Raw genomic sequence first — 21,412 nt, 5'->3', positions numbered from 1 at the left:
TGTATTACCGCCAGAAAAAATTAAAGGTATATTATGGACGTAAAAGCCAGCAGATGTACAAGACAGTGTTACTGTCACAAAAAATTAAAGACACACAATACACGGCGGCAGCCCATGAAGAACGGTCAGCTCAGCAAGTAAACATCAACAAAAGAAAGGATGAAAGACAAAGAAAAATACGACCAACAAACAGAATGAGGTCAAAGTCCCTTGCCATTTAATATAGACTGTTCCTACTAATGTTTATGCACTACTGTTCTAGCGCCCGTTATTGTAACGGGCTTAATGACTAGTATAAATATAAAAAAAGTAAAAACTGAAATGTTGTGAGTGCATACATATTGTTCTTCTTTGCTATTAAAACACCTAAATAAGACCTGGTCCAATCAGTTAACTTCAGAAGTCACATAATTAGTTGACTGGGTTCCACTTGTCTGCAATCAAAGTGTCACATGATCTGTCACATGATGTCTGTATAAACAGACCTGTTCTGAAAGGCCACTGACACTGCAACACTACAAAGTAAGCAACATGAAGACCAAGGAGCACTCCAGACAGGTCAGAGGTCCATCACAAGCCCCACTCACACTCACACTCACTCACACACACACCCAAACTCACACTTACACAAGGCCAGCTTAGAATTGCCAACCACCTTCACATACACACATGTCTTAGAGGTCTGGGAGAAAAACATCCAGAGATTGACATCCAGAGCGGGATGGTCCCTGCTCTCTTGACCGGCCAGGAGACCTTGATAAACAAAGGTCAGTGAGGAAGCTGTGATACTCCCCTTCCATGCCAGGATGTGGTTATGGAAGGACACTGCAGCAGTAGCAGCTACACCGGGGCTGGCCTCCCAGCAGCAATGGTAATGACACACCAGATGGAAAGACAGGCCAGTGGGTAACTGCCTGCTATGGGCAGAATGTCCAAACCCCCCATAGTCTGGGTGGTAGCATTCTATTTAGTGAGCACTCATATGGACACCCGCATGGCAGCAGGGAAGTTGTGGACTCATGGGGCTCCCTGTTGGGTACTGTAAGGGCCACCAAGGGGAGCTTACAGATATTGACAGCACAAGGACCACCGAGGTCCTGTCTGACGTGGAAGTGCTTCATGGGGGCAATAGATTGTGCACCGGACGCACTCTCGGGTTGAGCAACCCACTTGACTTGGGGAGTCAGAGTCGGGAGAGGAGATGGACAACACTTGTCTGGGAATATTGAAGGAGAAAGGAAAAGGATCGGAAAGGCCTGAGTTGTGTAATGCTGTGGAAAAGAAGCATCTCCAAGGTACTGTGTGCCAATAAGAATAACCTTTAATAATAAAGAATGAACCTGGAATTGTCGTTGTGTAGTTGTGTCTGGGGTTTGGGGCTCCATGGCGCCCCCTATTGGTCACACTCTCACATTGAGAGAACAAGCAAACTACACACAGGCACATTGACATGAAACCTGAGAGCCAGAAGTCCTAACCCCTCCATATTCATAGTGCGGTAAATGAAAATGACTTGAAAGCAAAATAATATTCAATATGTTTGCTCATTAAATTTCAGGCAAAGTTTTGAATTTGCAATCTATATGAATTGCAATGTGAACACTGAGTTCTAAAATATGGCAAAAAACCTCATGTTATACATATAATTATTTAATATGTACTTTTTTTGAAGAACCAACAGTTTTCTTAGTACAAGTAATTTCTTCATATTTCATCATAGGGTCGGAGCTGCTCAGAAATTTCTGCCTAAACTGTGAGATCACCTACTCTGTTCTTTCATGCTAAAGATGTTAATTATTGATGACGTATACATAATTGAAAAATATAACACACAAGAATTGCACAGTGATTTCAATAAGCAACATTAATTATTTAGGCATCCGTGACAATATGTATTAATAGGGCGTTCAGACTCTTCTACAGCTGAGGAATAGTGTGATGAGAGCTACAACGACAATATTGATAAAGATTGTTGGTGACAGAGAGATGTACAGTAATATGTCTCATAGATGGCCAACTTTGAAAGCACAGGAAGCAGCTTAAAAATGGCACAAGGGCAAAACTGTAGCTGACACCTTACTCTTGTTCTCACTAACATATTGGTTTTTGGGACAAATACGTTTGACATTTATTTATAGTAATCTATGTATCTAGGTCAGATTATGAGTTAGGGCCTGACTACTAGTCACTAGGAAGTGGGTGTGTTGCAGTCCGGTGAAATATGAAATCAAGATAAGGGTAACAAAAACTCTAAACATTCAGCCATGGAGCAGGAGGGTGAACTCACCTTATCAGAAAAGAAAAAAAGCATCAGAATGTGGACTGGAGAAATGTTAATCATGCTAAGTTGTGACCATATACATTAAAAGATCCTTTAAAATGAAGGGATTTACCCTCCAAGGCAATCAGGGTCAACTTTAAAGAACTCTAAAAAAAATAAAAATAAATAAACAAATGGTGAACTCTTTAACATAACAGCCAGATGAACGCACTGCTCCGCCGACTACCCAAGAAGGTAACCAAATTAAAAGGCACCCTTGGAGCCTGGCAGTCATCACTGAATACAGGGCAGCCTGCCAAATGGGTGCTGTCCAGGCACTATCAGTAAGACATCACACAAACATATTTGCATTAGGGTTTCTTATTAACAAGAGACCATGGCTGATTGATTGTCTTTGAAATTAAACTTCTCAACGAGTCCAGGCAGGCAGAGTAGTAGGTAGGAAAAGCATCACATTTAGTCGATGGGATGATAACGGGGGCAGATTTCATATCCTGCACTTTCAAGTCTTGTTGAGTTACTGGTGAAGAGCTGTTAGACCTTTCCAGTTAAGCACTTTCAGGCTCCTTTATCCAACTTTCATATTCTGTATTACATATTCTCTCTGGAATATTTCACTAATCCTTCAGGAGTTTTCAGCACTATTGTGGTCAATCTGAACGGAAAAATTAGGTTAGGTGGACAGCATACACCTGTTGTATGAGAAGGGCCCCAGCATGTTCTCAGGCTCATTCAGCTACACTTTCCGTGCCAGCATGTGCAACTACAATGAAGGCGCACTCAAAAGGGAAATCAGACTCATGAGACAGACAGACAGACAGACAGACAGACAGACAGACAGACAGACAGACAGACAGACAGACAGACAGACAGACAGATAGATAGATAGATAGATAGATAGATAGATAGATAGATAGATAGATAGATAGATAGATAGATAGATAGATAGATAGATAGATAGATAGATAGATAGATAGATAGATAGATGTTGTGTAGGTCAGTTGCTCAAACCTCCTGAATGGCTACTTTAGGATTTCAAATTTCAGTTCTGCCAGCATTTCCTTTTAATGGCGTTATGATCAAACCAAGTTTTTTGCTAAGCCATCACCAGAGGTGTTTTAACATTTGCTGTAAACAAATTTGCTTTCTGAATTTTCAATATGATAAACTTTTGCCTCCTCCAGGGGATGTTTCTTGCCTTGTGTCAAGTTCTACGAGGAACATTTCTGTCCTTCCTGATCAATAACTGGATTAACTAGATACCCACCACTAATAGATCTAGTATGACTACTACTGCTGCGTCTCCATACAGGACTACATACAATATTTTTCACAAGGTACTGCATTTCTATCTATACTGTATATATATATTTACAAGACAGGCTTCATATGGAAGTCCTATCCATATTTCAGATTTAAAATTTGATGTTAGTGCATTTAATTTCCCTTAAAACTCTCTACCCTCTCACTATATTTGTTTTTTGCTAGACATCTCAGTGGTAATCTGGACTAATTTCCTGTAAAATCTTCCACAATGTGTTTCTGCATACTTTGTCATAAAATACCTCTCTGTAAATATATTATCTTATATATAAACGTCTACGCATGGAAGTGTGTGTGTCTGTCTGTCCGGCCCAGAAGTGAGAGGTGAAGTCGGGGTAAGAGCTCCACCTTCGAGGAAACAAACTCGCTTAGCCACTAATAACATAAGCGAGGCGAGCACATCGGCAAAACGAATCCTCCTAGGAGAGAGATGCTCAGAGTAGTTCCTTTCAATTACCTGACATCTCTACATTTTAATTTTTTTTCTGACAATTTCAATAGTTTCTAGGGTCCTGGGCTTTTTGTAGCACGGGCTTACATGGCTAGTATATATATATATATATATATATATATATATATATATATATATATATGGTTAGGTGGATTGGTGATCCTAAATTGGCCCTAGTGTGTGCTTGGTTTGTGGGTGTGTTTGTGTGTGTCCTGCGGTGGGTTGGCACCCTGCCCAGGATTGGTTCCTGCCTTGTACCCTGTGTTGGCTGGGATTGGCTCCAGCAGACCCCCGTGACCCTGTGTTCGGATTCAGCGGGTTGGAAAATGGATGGATGGATGGATGTGTGTGTGTGCATATACAATGGAAAAACAAAACACCCCAAAATCTCAAGAAGAATTTGGTGATGTTGTTGAAAAAACAAAATGATCTGACAAGTGTTTTTTACTTCTTGATATTTGTCATTAACACTGAGTGGGTCATTGTAGCGAGTCTCACCACAGCACTGACAGTGATCTCACAGAGAAATGGGGAGTGCCAGTTTATGTCAATGAAGACCGCCTGTAGAAGCAAAGTGAAACTAGTAAAGTTCAGCAATGCTCAAAGAAGATGCATTTAGAAAATTCTTGCCAGATGAAGTGACTATGTACGTAGTCAGTTCCACACAGCTGATCCAGTAAGAAAGCTATTTAATATATATTACCCTCACAGCCCCTTCATCTTGTCTGCAAAGTTGAGCTAGGGACTACAATTCCCATCAGTCCATGTACTGTTCCAAACGATTTCATCAGCGCTCACAAATTTTAAATCAGAATATTGACAAAAGCACAATGTCAGCAAAGGTAGCAACCGCTGTGTTATTTTGTTTCTCAACCAATTTGCGATAACAACTGAATTGTTTTGCTAGATTACAGCATTTACCTTCCAGCAGTGTTCCTCAACCTTTGCATTCTTAGGAATAAGTTTTAACTTTTTTTAAGTTCCTTGATGACTTACAGACAGCATTTCAGGAGGGGAGTTTTCGCACTTCGTCAATATAGCATGAATTGAAGGTGAAATGAGTGCAGTCAGAAAAGGGGAAAAGTATTGCACTGCGTTGTTGGTCGCTTCTGCCGACATTAATCTGAGATAAAGTAATAGCACTATATTTCTTTAATCAGTGTATAGCCTTGTATTTTACAAAAAGCCAATACTGTTGTTCGGCTGCACATAATCATTAAACTTGTAATACCAATCAACAATCAACGTTAAGCTCCTTTTGAAGTTAAAAGCAAAGAGGAAATAAAAAAAGATTAAAGAAAAACACAAATTAATCGATAAAGCCAAACCACGATTGAACAGAATGAAGCACATTTTTTGTCTAGAGCTGATGGAGATGCTGTTTTTTAGAATGTGATAAGAAGAGAACAGTGTGATGCTTTGTAATTAGTAACTTTTGTTTTTCTGATGGTAGACATTTATTCAACCTCACTGAGATTTTTGAGAGCTTTTAGCTTTGAGTGAATCAACTTTAAACTCTGTGAGGTTTCTGAACTCTTTTAGGACCCACAAAAATGGGACGACATACCAAAGCGTGACTGCTGTGTCTGTGGAGGACTGCTTATCCATTGCCAAGGCAACCACAGGTTCGCAGCACAGCAGCATAGCGCCGCAGAAACAACTACGGGCCGATTGAGATTGCGCTATACGCGCCTGTGGCCAATGCGTGATGCGAGGGACATTATAAATGTAGGGAACAGTATAACTGACCTGGCCACTGACCTGACCCCGACCCTGCCTGTTTGCTGTGTCTGTGTGTAGCAGAGTGCTAGATCCCGCTGCAATAAATAACCCTGCTGTTCCTATTTCAAGTTGAATAAAGCTGGTTTTCCTAAAGTACTGAGACTCGGCCTTGTGTTTTGGGGTGCAAGGTTTCAAAGATAACATTTAACAACTGTAAAACATTTAAACACTGCCTTTTCTCTTTTTCCTGTGTTACATTAGTTCTATTACAGGTTCAGTTTTTCTGTAAGATGGCACACCAGATCCAAATTCACATTTCTTCATTAACACTTTTCATTGAATCAGTATTTCCAGCAGAATTGTGGCTGCAGGGGGGAGAGTGAGAAGTGCCCACCCAAAGAAAATTAATAAAAACAAAGTTTTAGCTTATTTTGGCACTTACTTGTCCTCCCTACATATCCAAAAGTTGAAGCGAAGATCCTAGAAACTGCTTTCCAGGAAGACATCTTATGGGAGCTGCTGATCTTGTGTACAACTTTGTAAGATAATATGGACAGAAATCTGGTGTGGTAACTTCCAGGACATGTCGTTCCAGTATGAACATTTATCAACAAACTAGCAGGGGCACCGAGCACTGCAGGTGTGGTCACAAAATAAATTCCCCAGAGGGAGCCATGTTGGTCCCAAACCAAAATATCATTGACTAAACACTCTGTGTGAAGCAACCCAAGTCCCAAAAACATGCCTCCCAGGGGCATGATCCTAATAAAGTGCAGATGAGAACATTAAATTAAGTTACCCATAGGGAAAAAGTTTGGAATGAAACATAGCCTATGGTCTTCTGCACAAGTGGAATCCGTGCAAAATTTGGCAGAGATAAGCTCAATGGTGTGTATTTAAATACGAGGAACGTTCAAAGTCTTCACACTTTATGTTTCCATTGGAAACGGTGAAGGCGGGAGGACTAGCAATTGGACATTAAAAAGTTGGTACGACGCTGGGAAAATTGCAAGTGACAATGTAGAAAAGTGATATAATTTGTTTTTGAAATTCTTAATAAATAGAGTTTTAAAAAAGTGCGGAGACTTTTTGAAGTCCCTCATACTAAAACAGAAAACAAACATGCCTTCAGCTTTATATCTTTATATATTAGAAGATAAATTTGGGTATAGCATCATATTTTCAATTATCTTTTCTGATACCATTTCAAAAGGATATTTCACACAACTTTTCTCTACTATGCATCACTGGACTACTGACCTCACCTATGTTTAGCCCTAGACCTCATTTGGAAGGCCTTTTACGAACCAATGTTCAGTTTTTAAAGGTTATTGAAAGTCAGTCTCAGAAGTAAAGCAAACTTTTAAGCACAACAAAGCTACAGAGCTAGGAATGACACAAATGAAAGTGGCAGAGCTCAAGTCTAAGTGACAATCCCTGTTGAAGCAACTCCATTTACAAAGGCAGCAATGAAAGACATCAAGTCAGGTGGCAGGCGGTTGCTACCATCCAGCTTGTACAGACACCAGGCTGCCCATTACAACTTCACAGAAGGCTGTCCAGTTCTCTTACACCTCCTGTGATTTGTCTGAAAACGTCTTATTGTTGCATTGTCCAGATATTCTGTAAAATGTCACCCAAGATCCCTTTCCTCTAAAGACTGGATACAGCATTGTCCTATAAGAAGTCACACTTCCCTTTTTAGATGTCATGCATATTTTGCCTATTGAGCTGTGCATTTTTTAAGACATTACACGCCACTTTCATTTACATTTCCACAAACGTTTTCTACCACAATGCTGATCACTATCTGCTTTTCAACGAGTTTCAGCCTGAATGTTCATTCTCGCTCCCTATTAGGCTTCAGAGGAGCGCGTTCTGCGCCTCTGCTTTAACTTCAAACTTCACAGCGCCGTCCTATCTGCATTTCCTAGAACTTCCTCCCAGCACTCCCATCCAGGTTGCCACGCACACCTCGAGTCCAAAGGTCGCCGCCCTAAGGTGTGCTCACCTTCCTCGGGGATCCGGAGCTGCTGTACTAGGCTGGGGACTCGCTCCCACTGTGCCTCACCCCGGCACTTCTCGATTTCCGCCTCCAGTTTGAACTGGGAGAAGGAGATCCTCGCTGCCATGTCGCTTCTGCAGGCACAGAGCCGTCAAGTCCACTGGGCAGCGCAGCGCGGCAGGGGCGGGGATGGGATGGGATGGGAGGGGGCTCTGACTGCGCTCGTGCACTGCTGCCTCTAAAATATAAAAAGGGACAAAAATCCACCGAGGCGTTACGAGCGCGGCGACGCATCTACACCCGGAAAAGAAGAAAAAATGAAACACTTTTTATGTATTACCTGCGGCTTTTGTCCTTTTTCTGCGCTCGCGTCAGTGACCGAACGATACATAACCGCGGATGGCACTTGGTTTTTCTTCTCATGTAAAGTTTGCAGTCCGGACGAAGATGCGATCTCTTGTGGGCGAAGTTTTAGTACAAGTGTTGTACAGCTAGCAATTAATAAACTTCATTATACACTCTTGAAAATAATGGATCTTTAATGGCAATTTTTGGTTCTTTACTGGGTTGTGTGGTTCCTCGTAGAACTATGGCTTTACCAAGCACAACTGCATTCTGAAAAGGGTTCTTTGTATTTGAAGTTGGTTCTTTGTGCTTTAATTTTTTTTTCTAATATGTAGAAAACCCTGAAATCTTTAATGTTGCACAGACTACCAAACAGGACACTAACAGATTAAGAAAACCTGCTTCTGTTACTGCAGGCTGCAAGAGTCCTTTAAAAATAATGAGCCATTGGTATTTCCAAATCTGTTACCATCTACTCATCTAATAATAATAATAATAATTCATTACATTTATATAGCGCTTTTCTCAGTACTGAAAGCGCTATCCACACAGGGAGGAACCGGGAAGTGAACCCACACTCTTCCACAGTCTCCTTACTGCAAAGCAGCAGCATCTAGTCAGGGCTGTCTTAAATTATGGGCACAATGGGCATAGGGACCTACAATGTTTCTGATGCCTATGTATGTTTCTGTTTTGCTGTCAAAACAGGGGCCCCAGTGCACTACATTGCCCCCAGAACTGTGATGCTGCTAAGACGGCCCTGCATCTAGTCAGGATTATTTGCTGTGTGGAGCCTGTCATTGATCTAAATTAATAATGGTTCTTTCTGGAACCTTCATGTAGATGGGTCTTTTGGGAACCAAATATTGTTCCCCTGTGGTATCGCTCTGAAGAACTGCACAAGCACCTTTATTTTTAAGAGTGTGTATAGTGCTTTTCAAGGTACACATTATTACAAAAGTGGTTAATAAAACAGCAAGCTAAAGTAAAATTCAAGTTGAATAAATTACCAAGCAGTGAAGTAGAAGAGTAGGACTACTTTAAGGGACCTTCATACTACAACTTGATGTTATTTTGGAGAAATTTAGGGAATAGGACTGGCAATGTTGGTTGGTAAAATGGCCTGTTTTCACCTATATTGTCCTAATGTTCTGATAATCCTGTTCATCCATAAATAAATACAGTACAACGTAGACACAACATGCAACATACAGTATACATATATATATTGTAAGAAGAATGACCCTTAGACATTGCAAAGGTTTGGGGCAGCCATCCATATAGTTGTTCCCAGCTGCAAAATAGTTGTAAAAACATTGACATGTTCACACAATCGAGTCCAAAACAGAACTGACTTATTATCCACAAGATGGCAGCTTTAAAGGCCAGTAGGGGAAGTGATGTCATCAGGACCAGAACCGGAAATGATGTCATTGGCTGCCCCAGAGCCAGGTGGGATTTCCCAAGAATGGTCTGCAAAAGATCAAGACGGAGAATTAGTGCACTTCGCCACCCTCTGGTCCAGCATGGAATTACATCTACTCAAGCCCTTTAGTTGTCTCCTAAACACAATATACATACAATATACATACACACACACACACACACACATATATATATATATATATATACACACAGTATATACATTCAATATACATATATACAGGAGTATGCAAAAGTAGGTTTACAGTTGTTTGTATAGAAAAAGACATGCAGGTTATGATTATTACAATAGTTTTATTTACTCAATAGCTTTATTAACTTCATTAACTCAAAAGAATGTCACAATGGCACAGTACACTTAGGTACAATCTCGTAAGTGCTCGAATTATTGGCCTTCATTATTTACACATTCTTTTAGTCTACTTGCTAATAACAATAATAAGAAGACAAAGTACTGCCAGTTCCCAGTTTGGACACACCCAGAAACGTTCATGTTTTTAATAGAAATTGATATGTTTTTTTCATTGAGACACCATTAAATTGACTGAAAAACATAGCCAAGACATTACTAGTGTTTGTAATGGCTATTACTGCAGAGAAAAAATGATTCCGACATGCTAACCCTAGACACACAGGTCCAAAGAAAATGTCATATATGGAACTAGCAAATAAAAAGAAAAGGTTAAAATGGGCAAAAGAACACAGCCACTGGATGGAAGAAGACATGACAACTGTATTATGGTTAATATCTTGGATCTTTTCTCTGTCACAGATGACCCTGGTATTTGGTGTACATTTAATGGCAAAGCCAAATGAGGACTTGTAGTTTCTCACACTAAACATGCTGATGTCCTCTTATGCAGTTGCCCATCTGGGCCTTCCTCTTCTTTTGCTATCTTGGTCTCATCCAGTTCACTCTCTTCTCTCAAGACAGTAATAGGCACCTCTGTATGAAGTCTTCAGTTTCCTGGCAATCTATAATAATAATAATAATAATAATAATAATAATAATAATAATAATAATAGGGCGGCACGGTGGCGCAGTGGGTAGCGCTGCTGCCTCGCAGTTGGGAGATCTGGGGACCTGGGTTCGCTTCCCGGGTCCTCCCTGCGTGGAGTTTGCATGTTCTCCCCGTGTCTGCGTGGGTTTCCTCCGGGCGCTCCGGTTTCCTCCCACAGTCCAAAGACATGCAGGTTAGGTGGATTGGCGATTCTAAATTGGCCCTAGTGTGTGCTTGGTGTGTGGGTGTGTTTGTGTGTGTCCTGCGGTGGGTTGGCACCCTGCCCGGGATTGGTTCCTGCCTTGTGCCCTGTGTTGGCTGGGATTGGCTCCAGCAGACCCCTGTGACCCTGTGTTCGGATTCAGCGGGTTGGAAAATGGATGGATGGATAATAATAATAATGGGCGGCATGGTGGCGCAGTGGTAGCGCTGCTGCCTCGCAGTAAGGACACCTGGGTTTGCTTCCCGGGTCCTCCCTGCGTGGAGTTTGCATGTTCTCCCCGTGTCTGCGTGGGTTTCCTCCGGGTGCTCCGGTTTCCTCCCACAGTCCAAAGACATGCAGGTTAGGTGCATTGGTGATCCTAAATTGTTCCTAGTGTGTGCTTGGTGTGTGAGTGTGTGTGTGTTTTTATGCTCAGCGGTGGTCTGGCGCCCTGCCCAGGGTTTGTTTCCTGCCTTGCGCCCTGTGTTGGCTGGGATTGGCTCCAGCAGACCCCCGTGACCCTGTAGTTAGGATATAGCGGGTTGGATAATGGATGGATAGATGGATTTTATGTATATAGCACCTTTCCCGTGCTCAAGGTGCTCATCCATCCTATTGAATAACCTTCATTCTGTAAAAAAAAAATAACAATAGTCTGATATGTTTCTTGAGAAAGCTGTCTCATTTTCACCTCTTCTGAATTCAGAACTGAACTTTAAGAATGAACCTTGCAACCTAAGTGAACAGAATAACAGGTTTCAGCTGTCTTAGTGCAAGTACAAAGGTTTCTCTAAAAACCAATTAGTATTTCTACATGACTAATTAAAGATAAATTAAGGGAGTTGACCATTAAGATACTGAAAGAATGGCTGTTGAAAATGGGGCTTTGCAGTCATATGTGAAGAATAAATTGAAAATCAATCATCTCAAGCAGTCATAGCCATTAGAAACAGTAATAATGTCTTGGATGTATTTCTAAATCAATTTAATGGTATCGTGATAAAAAAAGGTACCAATTTCTATCAAAAACATGACCATTTCTGGTTGTGTCCAGGCATCTGACTAATAATGTACAACTGACTGTTCCTTACGACCTGTGGGTAGAAAGTCTCCCTGACCCTATTGGGGCGAGTGCCAATAGTCCTACACCATTTGCCAGAAGGGGTGGTGGTGAAAAACTGCTGTGCAGGGACATTCAGGTCTTTAATTATAATGTGATTATATAATTAAACCTCCTTAATTATATTTTCTAAGGCAGTGAGTGTTGCGCATGTCCTGAATAGATAGCAACTCGGTGCTGGTGATGTTCTATGCCACCCTCACCAGCTTCTGTAAGGTTCCATCTTTTTGAGCTGCCACACAGGAGCCATACAGCAATGTTATGCAACTAGTGAGGATGGCCTCTATTGTGCACTTGTAGAAACTGGTGAGAACAGATGAAGAAATTTCATCTGCCCTTAGACATGTGACATAATCAAGGCATTGGTGAGTCTTTTTGACAACAGACGAAATGTGTGGTGCCCACTTCAGTTCATTAGTGATGGCCACTCCATGACATTTAGAGCTGCTTACTCTTAAAGCGGTTATCATTTCTGATATTGATGGAAGGGTGGTCTGCCTTTGGATTCTGAAGTCTATGATCAGGTCCTTGGTTTGACATGAAGGGTGAAGCATCACTGAGTCTTTACAAAGAATCACCCATTATGGAGCATTCTTCAGTAGGGTAACGATACAGAGTGTGAGGGGGAATTGCACTATGGCCCATGTGGCTGGAGGCCTATAGTGACTGCGTAGTTCTTGTTTTGCAAGTCTTTATTATTAACATGCTTGAGTACTTGACACTGGAAGGAGAAGGTTAATGTTGTTATTACTACCAAAACTCCATAAAGCTTATGATTCTGATTATTGCCCATTTATGTAGCTTTTATTCTTCTTGTATCACATTGATCGTGCCCATTTTTTAATTGGGTTTAATTTAATTTCACATTAAAAAGAGCTTTATTTGCATTAGTGCTCATCAAATTAATTTCCATCTGTTAAAAGTCTGTAAACATTTTACTAAGTATGCTATTAAAAATTGTAAATTATCACTATTGAAAAGGCATTTTTTACAAAAAGACACTGAAATGTTAAGTGATTCAAGTTTAAAACTGCAAGTGTTTCTTGTTAGTGAAAGTGCATAAAGGTAAGTGTGAAAACAGAATATGTTACTTTTATTGTAAATCTTTCTTCAAGTAAACACTGAGAGACACTTACTTTCAAAGAACAGAAATCCTTGTTGGTCCCAGGTGCAGCTCCAAATCTGTGGGTTACTGCGGATGAAAAAGAAAAGAAAGCGGCCAGACAAGAAACAAGGCCTTCTAGGATTAGGAGTTTAAAATGTCCACCTTTAATAACATCTGAAAGAAGAAAGTAAAGATCTCCTGACTTAGTTTACTTAATATTACAAGTACATATTACGTAATAAAAAACAGAACTTGCATGCCTGTGGAGAGCTCCATTTATCTTAAGGACGATGAGTCAACTAGTTAGACAATTTGTGCAGTGGAAACCATCAACACTCTCTGCATGTTCTTTCTTGATGAATTCCATGTACTTATCGAATACAAAACATAATTAAGAATAATTTTCTACTTCAAGATTCCTAGTGCATCAATGAAACTGGTTTTGCGCACCACCTTGTGTTTACTCTAAAAGACCACTGAAACACAGGAAATCTCCCAGCATCTACAATATAAAGCAGGGGTCTCCAACTCTGGCCATGGAACGCTGCCATGGCTGCAGATTTTCATTCTAACCCTTTTCTTAATTAGTGATCAGTTTTTGCTGCTAATTCACTTCTTTTCCTTTCATTTTAACTGACTCATTCTTTAAAATTAAGTCCTCTGAATTGCTTATTTTTTTCTTTAAACCACACACAAATAGAAATTAGATGTGAAAAGAGCTAATAAGTTGCAGCCATAAATTCCAACCAATTTCATTTCAACCAGTTTCTTAATCAGAAGCCAATTCTTGTTGTTAATTAAACCTGTTATTTAATTCCATGGCTTGTTGCTGCTCTCATTGTGTAAGAGCATACATTTCCAAAATTGTTAATTTTTTCTTTTCTAAGAGCACTGTTAAAATGTTTGGTGGACCTGAGCAGCTCAACATTCCTGAGACCTTCATCTTTCTTTATTTTCAGATGTTGTATGATGAACACAGGTTGTTAGTCATGTGTTGGCTTGCTTACTACCTTATTCTAAAAGAGGGACGCCTCATGCCTGGACAAACTGGTGAGGAAGGCAGGCTCTTTTGTAGACACGGAGCTGAACAGTTTGACATCTGTGGCAGAGTGATGGGCACTGAGCAGGCTCCTGTCAATCATGGAGAATCCAATGCATCCACTGAACAGTATCATCTCAAGACAGAGGAGCAGCTTCAGTGACAGACTGCTGTCACTGTCCTGCTCCACTGACAGAATGAGAAGATCATTCCTCCCCCACATTATGCGACTCTTCAGTTCCACCTGGGGGGTAAACGGTAACATTATACAATGTTATTGACTGTTATATCTGCCTCGCACACTCCACCTTGCACATTTTCACTTGCACTGTGTTTTTATCACTCTTTTAATTAATATTGCTTTTATCAGTATGCTGCTACTGGAGTATGTGAATTTCCCCTTGGGGATTAATAGAGTATCTATCTATCTATCTATCTATCTATCTATCTATCTATCTATCTATCTATCTATCTATCTATCTATCTATCTATCTATCTATCTATCTATCTCATTAATTACAGAAAAATAAATAATTAAGGGGTCTGAGTCTGAAATAGCAAGTGAATTATAATGAGATGATTAGTAGCAAAAACTGGCAACTAATTAAGAAAATGGTTAGAATGAAAACCTGCAGCCACAGTTTTTCTCCAGGGCCAGACTTGGAGACCCCTGGTATAAAGCATAATTTCTGTTTTTCAAGCCACAGACTAGACAATTGATCCACAGGTACTTGTCACTATAAGTCAGGTTTGTAACATAATTTTGACTTAACATTAGACTCTTTTGCGGCGCGGTGGCGCAGTGGGTAGCGCTGCTGCCTCGCAGTTGGGTGACCTGGGGACCTGGGTTCGCTTCCCGGGTCCTCCCTGCGTGGAGTTTGCATGTTCTCCCCGTGTCTGCGTGGGTTTCCTCCGGGCGCTCCGGTTTCCTCCCACAGTCCAAAGACATGCAGGTTAGGTGGATTGGCGATTCTAAATTGGCCCTAGTGTGTGGGTGTGTTTGTGTGTGTGCTGCGGTGGGTTGGCACCCTGCCCGGGATTGTTTCCTGCCTTGTGCCCTGTGTTGGCTGGGATTGGCTCCGGCAGACCCCCGTGACCCTGTGTTCGGATTCAGCGGGTTGGATAATGGATGGATGGATGGATTAGACTCTTTTGATTTTTCAGGCCATATATCATTCTTCCTCTAACCTCAACAGCTAAGAAAGTAACGGCCAGAAAAAGCATGAAGATCACCGTACACATCAACACCTCTTTGGAGAACGCTCTCATGACCAAACTTTGCAGGACAAGTAAGACACAGTGCCCAACAAACGGTTAATTTTTGTTACCAGAGAGGACACTAGCAGCAGTAGCATCTGTCATTCAACAGCAAGTGATATTAAATGTGTCCAAATGACCCTAATTATTCTACAAATGACTTCCTGCTAAAGACACGCTGATGCTGTGTGCCAGTTAAGGTTTCTTTGAGTTGAGTAAATGTTTTATAAAGAGGGAGCAAACAATAAAGACAGAGTTAAGGAGAAAGAAGCAGCAAACTGAACAGTATTGATTATCTTTTAGTTCAGTTCAGTATTTTGACACAATACGTCATCACAAAGTGTTGTGCACACATAAAGGCAGATATCTTAGAAATAAGAGACATTTTATTATGTGTAAAGAGCTACTAAAGATACCAGTTCAACCTATAATTAATTACATTTACATAGAGCTTTTCTCGCTACTCAAAACACTTTACAAAGGCACAGGGGAGCCACTTCAACCACCTCCAATATGTAGCACCCACCTGGAGGATGCAACAGCAGGCATTATTGCACCAGTACACTCACCACACATTAGCTATTAGGTGGTAAAGTGGTGAAAAAGCCAATTAGAGACAAGGGATGATTAGAGGGCCAGAGTGACTAGGCCAAGATGGGCAATTTTAGCCTGGACATCAGGATACACCTTACAGTTTTCGAAAGGTGCCCAAAGGTCTTTAATGACTACAGAGAGTCAGGACCTCAGTTTTATGTCTCATCCAAAGAATGTCACCATATTTACAGCACTATGTTCACATCATTGCACTGTGGCAATGGGATCCAAACACAGACCACAGGGTAAGTGCCCCCTGCTAGACTCACCAGCACCTCTTCCAGCAGCAACCTAAGTTTTTCCTAGATGGCCTCCCAAGACCTTTGTCTTTTTGCATAGATATCGGGAGCACCACACACCCCTTTCCAGCAACCTCATGACCCCCCATGCTCTCCCAATCCGTCTACTGACTTCAAATGAAGAGTCACCAGAGACATGAATGTCACTGCCGAGGTAAGTAAACCTCTCAACAAGGTTAACACTCTCTCCGCAAACAGACACACTGCTCTTGGCTGTGCCAAAGCGGTCATTAAAGGCCTGGATCTTGGTTTTTATCCAGGACACTAGCAAGCCCAGACACTCAGACTCCTCGCTTAGTCTCTCAGAGCCTCCATTGACTCTGCGAAGATCACAGCATTGTCAGCAAAGTTAAGATCTGTGAATCTTTCTTCACCAACAGATTCCACACAGCCGCTGGACCCCACGACCTTGCCCAACACCCAGTCCATACAAGCACTGAACAGAGTAGGGGCAAGAACACACCCCTGACGAACCGCAGAATCAACTGGGAAAAATGCAGAGGTCCTGCCTCCACTCTGCACAGCACTCACAGTACCAGTGTACAGGCCGACCATGATATCCAGCAACCTCGAGGGCTGTCCCACAGGGCAGCTCGATCAACTGAGTCGAACGCTTTGCGAAAATCGACAAAGGCTGCAAAGAAACTCTGTAGATATTTGTGTTTGCGCTCCATGAGAACCCTCAGTGCCAGGATGCGGTCGATGGTAGACTTCTTAGGCGTAAAACCAGACTGTTCTGGTCGCTGGTAGGTGAGCAAGTGATCACGGATCCTATTGAGGACTATCCCTAGCAAGGACCTTACCCGGCACCGAGAGCAGTGTTATCCCCCTGTAGTTGTTGCAATCCAGGTGATCACCCTTCCCTTTCCAGACAGGGACGACAAGTCCTGTTTTCCAGTCAGTTGGGATGATACCATTCTCCCAAATGGAAGCAAAGATTGCTTGCAATGCCAGAAGGACAGCCTTACCACCAGCCTGGAGAAGTTCACCCTGGATATCACAGATCCCTGCAGCCTTTCCCCCCCTCAGCTGGTTCATCACCTGTGTAATCTCAGTGAGACTGGGTGTTTTACAGCTAATTGGAGGATCAGACTCAATAACCGTGGACCCAGAGATTTCCAACATCCTAGCCGGAGGATCAGCTTTGAACAACTGCTCAAAGTAGCCAGCCCAGTGGGTCACAACTGCAGTGTCATCCATGAGAACTGTTCCATCAGCTGCCCTGACTGCAACTCTCCGAGGAACAGATTCGGCTGTGCGCAATGCTTCGGTTCCTCTGTAAGCAGGATGTGGGTCGCTAGACCACAGATGGTGTGTCACTTGCTCACATATTTCTCTAACAAATGCCTCTTTATCTGCCCTCAGGGCCTTTGCAGCCATCCTTCTCAGTTCTCGTTACAGACCAGAGTTGACATTGAACCATGCGCTGCAACTCCTCTTGATGATATCCAGGGTGCCCTGCGAGATGAAACACATCCTTCTGGGAACACCAGTAACACCAACACAACCCTCAGCAACCTTTAGGGTCTTGCCACGGATGGTCTCTCACTTCACATTAGGATCGGCAGTCGTACCCAAATCTGAAAGTTCCTCACACAAACTGCATGCGAATTCATTAGAAACAGCCTGGTCTTGGAGTATGGCCAAGTCCAGGCTCATTTTCCTAGTAGGTGGTAACCTACTGGACCTAAGCTGGATCCTAAGAGTAGCAACAACAAGTCTGTGGTCAGAATTCACAAACTGGGCACTTCTGTAGACCCTGAAGTTTTGCAAGAGCCTCCAGCGTCTGCCCACGAGGATGTGATCGATCTCCATCACCGCACCACCAGTATTGGAGTACCAAGTCCAATGATGCAGTTCAGGGTGCTGGAACCAGGATCCAGCGATTCGCAGCCCCTGACCTTTGGCAAAGTCATGGAACATGGAGCCACTTTCACCACGGTCACCAGACCCATGGGGACAGAGACAATCCTCATAGCCAGCCCTGTCAGTACCAGTGGCTGCACTGAAGTCACCCATGACCAGAGGAGTGTCACCTCGTGGGCATCCATCAACCACCAAGCGAAGCTGCGAATAAAATGTCTCCCTCACCGAGACATCACTCACCGTGGTCGGAGCATACACTGAGACAACAGACAAGGCACCCAGGGAGTGCACCATCATCATTCCTTTTTAAGGTAAATACAGGTTTTTATATTTTTAATTTTATTAATTTACATTTTTATTCAAATATTATTGTTAATATTTTACCTTAAAATCCAGTGTATTTACTGTTAAAATCATTTTGAAAATTCGAGTTTGTGGGACCCAGGAACGCATTAATCCGGTTTCTATTATTTTAAAAGGGAAAAACTGTCTTGGAACTCAAACGATTTGGAACTTAAGCAGGGTTCTGGAATGGATTAAGTTCAGATTTCAAGGTATCACTGTAATATTCTGACATTGCCTTTTTTTCAGTTTTTGCTAACCTAAACATCTGACATTTAAACATATGACAGTTTACTGCTTATCTTTTCACCATTTTAGGTCATTCATTGCATTTCAGCTGATTACATTTGAAGAAAAACTGAGGTGTTCTAAACCCTTTGACAGGTAGTGTATACATAAGTGCTTGGTACATTCCAATAAAAATATAGAAGATTTTGCAATTTCTGTTTTGACAGGGAAACAAAGAAACTGGGAAATAACAGCTTGCTTAATGAAGTTAAAAGTCCAATTAAATGTAGAAGCTGTAAGGATGAAAACCTACAGCCATATGGCTCCCCAAGGACTGAACTTGGAGACTACCAATTTCTTTTCTGAAAAAATTACTTACTCTGGGGGATCAGATAACATAACATGGCATTCTTGAACCTGCACAGAAATAAAAAACATAAATGAGCATACACCCATATGAAAGTGAATCAAGATGTCCACAATATGTCATTTAATTCAAGTGTGCATGAGCACACAAGGCCAAAATAAACAATACAACAGAGGCTGGCTTTGGAACTTAACAGAGTAGGGCACAGCAAAGCTTTGTTTGTAGCACTGCAATATGTCATCTTTATCAACTTGCCACTGGCACTTTCTGACAATAAGCTGTGCCCGACAGCTCAGCCTGTCCTGCAGGGATGTTCTGTCAACTAATCACTGTCATTGTATCAATCCTTCTTTTGTCAAAATTTGTTACTGCCTTTGTTGGTTAACTGATTTGCTGAATGACATCTAGAAATCCCTTGAGAATGTCATGATCCATCTTCTCATGTTAAGCACTGAGCATCTTCTACATACTCAGTACTATTGGCAGCTAACTTCAGCAGTTCGACTTTCATTTAAATTTCTCAGTCTAAATAAAGCCTGGAATTTACTTCCATATGCTCACTTGCACTACTTTTCCATTCACACCAAGACCTAACAGGATCCAGAACTAAGACTGACAGTTGCTTTCCTAGTGTTTCTTTATGCTTTCTTGTGCACTGATTACATTAAACATAAAGAGACAAACTGAGTACCACCCGGATAGCTCCTATAAACAAGGGAGCTTTTCTTTTAGCTGATTTTTTTATAGTGCAAGGCTGACATGTCTGCATATGTGCAGTGCTCCATTGTGAATTAAACTTTCAGAGTTGCGCAGAACATCACAAATAAGTGCTTGAACTTTGTCCGCAATTAATTACACTTGTGACTCCTTTTTGTAGAGAGCTACTATTGCACAAAATATAACAAATGCAAACAATTAATGTGTTTATATAAAATGCACAAAGTAGTAATGCTCTTAGTTACATGCCTGTATCTAGTCAGAGGCTTCACTGTGACCTTGTTGAAGGGTTACCAGGCCAGCACATGTTGTTTCGATACCCTCCAAGCGGAGTAATTTCTTTGGAAGGAAAAACCTACTGGAAAGAATTCATTAATCTGACTTGCCCAGTACTGTACTTGGTTAATTTTAAGAGAGTGGCATTATAGTACTACATATTGAGAAGTAGTGCCACAAAGTTCAGGCAGCTGTGGCAGACAAAAACTAAAGTTCAGGTAACTGCTAAAGAATAACTACATTTAATTACAGAAATACAAATTCAGTGGCTTTTATTTTTGGAAAAGAATCACTTCTGTAAATGGGCTATTGTTAACTATAACACTTTTACTACTCGAAACATAAAAAGGATAAAAAAAAAAACAACCGTATAAAAACAAAATAACTTGTTACATTTACAAATTTTTCTTTTTGTATAAAAAAACTTATCAATTATTAAAAGCACATCATAAAATACATGCAAATAGAAATGACAAAGCAAAATGACAGCTGCATTTCATTGAATATGAGGAACAAAATAAAATTGTGCATGCGATGCAATCAAACAGTTTTAACCTTCAAATATCAATAGTTAGAAGTTTATACAAAGCTGATTAGGTTTAACTCTCACAATACTTCACTGTAGCTCAGGTCACAAACAGAATATTGGAACATTTGTGACATTAATCAAGGGAGTATATTTTATTATCTTGAAACTTTTCAAAATTTTGACAAAGAACCATTGCTTTTTCACAAGAGTGCCCCCATTAAATGACCATTGTAGCGTTGCACAATACGCATGTGTTATCAATTTATCATGATTTACAATAAAAAGCAGAAGCTGAAAATTCCTTTACACATTATAGTTTTTATTAATGTCACTTGCAAGTGTTTAAGGAGAGGCGGAATAACTGATGATAAATTTACATATTGTGAAGTATACCCATATATTTGTACTAAGTGTCATTATGTGTTGCACACAGAGAAGTGGCTTATTAAATAGGACAGGACATATTCATACTGGGGCAGAGGTGGCAGATGTTATGAGTTATATTTCCTTTGTGTACATTTTATTTAATTAAGCTATTGTACAAACTATGCAAAATGTACTGGTCCCATGAAACATCAACTAACTTACTAATTTTTACAAAGTTTTCTAGTGATAGTGGAGGGCACTGTATGTGTATATATATATATATATATATATATATATATATATATATATATATATATATATAGATAGATAGATAGATAGATAGATAGATAGATAGATAGATAGATAGATAGATAGATAGATAGATAGATAGATAGATAGATAGATAGATAGATAGATATTTCTGGGGGGCAGTGAGAAGGCAGAGCAAGTCCCATAATAGATGGGGTACAAACTGGGCAAACCCCGTTTCATTTCAAACAAAAACAAAAAGAGAACTTAAAAGGTGCACAATGG

The 21,412-nt window shown here is 40.9% G+C and overlaps 1 protein-coding gene across 2 annotated transcripts in view; it reads right to left on the bottom strand.

The window, feature by feature from the left end:
• Positions 1–7,954, bottom strand: part of ttc7a (tetratricopeptide repeat domain 7A) — a 425,510-nt gene extending 417,556 nt beyond the window's left edge. For both annotated transcript variants that reach the window (XM_028820451.2, XM_051919615.1), the window contains exon 1: positions 7,789–7,954. In XM_028820451.2, coding sequence (XP_028676284.1) covers positions 7,789–7,909 — 121 coding nt within the window. In that variant the 5' untranslated portion in view covers positions 7,910–7,954. The remainder of the gene's footprint in view (positions 1–7,788) is intronic.
• Positions 7,955–21,412: the final 13,458 nt, after the last annotated feature.

The sequence above is a fragment of the Erpetoichthys calabaricus genome, chromosome 15 (genome assembly GCF_900747795.2).
Source record: "Erpetoichthys calabaricus chromosome 15, fErpCal1.3, whole genome shotgun sequence".
NCBI lineage: Eukaryota > Metazoa > Chordata > Cladistia > Polypteriformes > Polypteridae > Erpetoichthys > Erpetoichthys calabaricus.
Note: the sequence above shows the minus strand (reverse complement) of the source record. Positions and strands in the feature narration are given on the sequence as shown.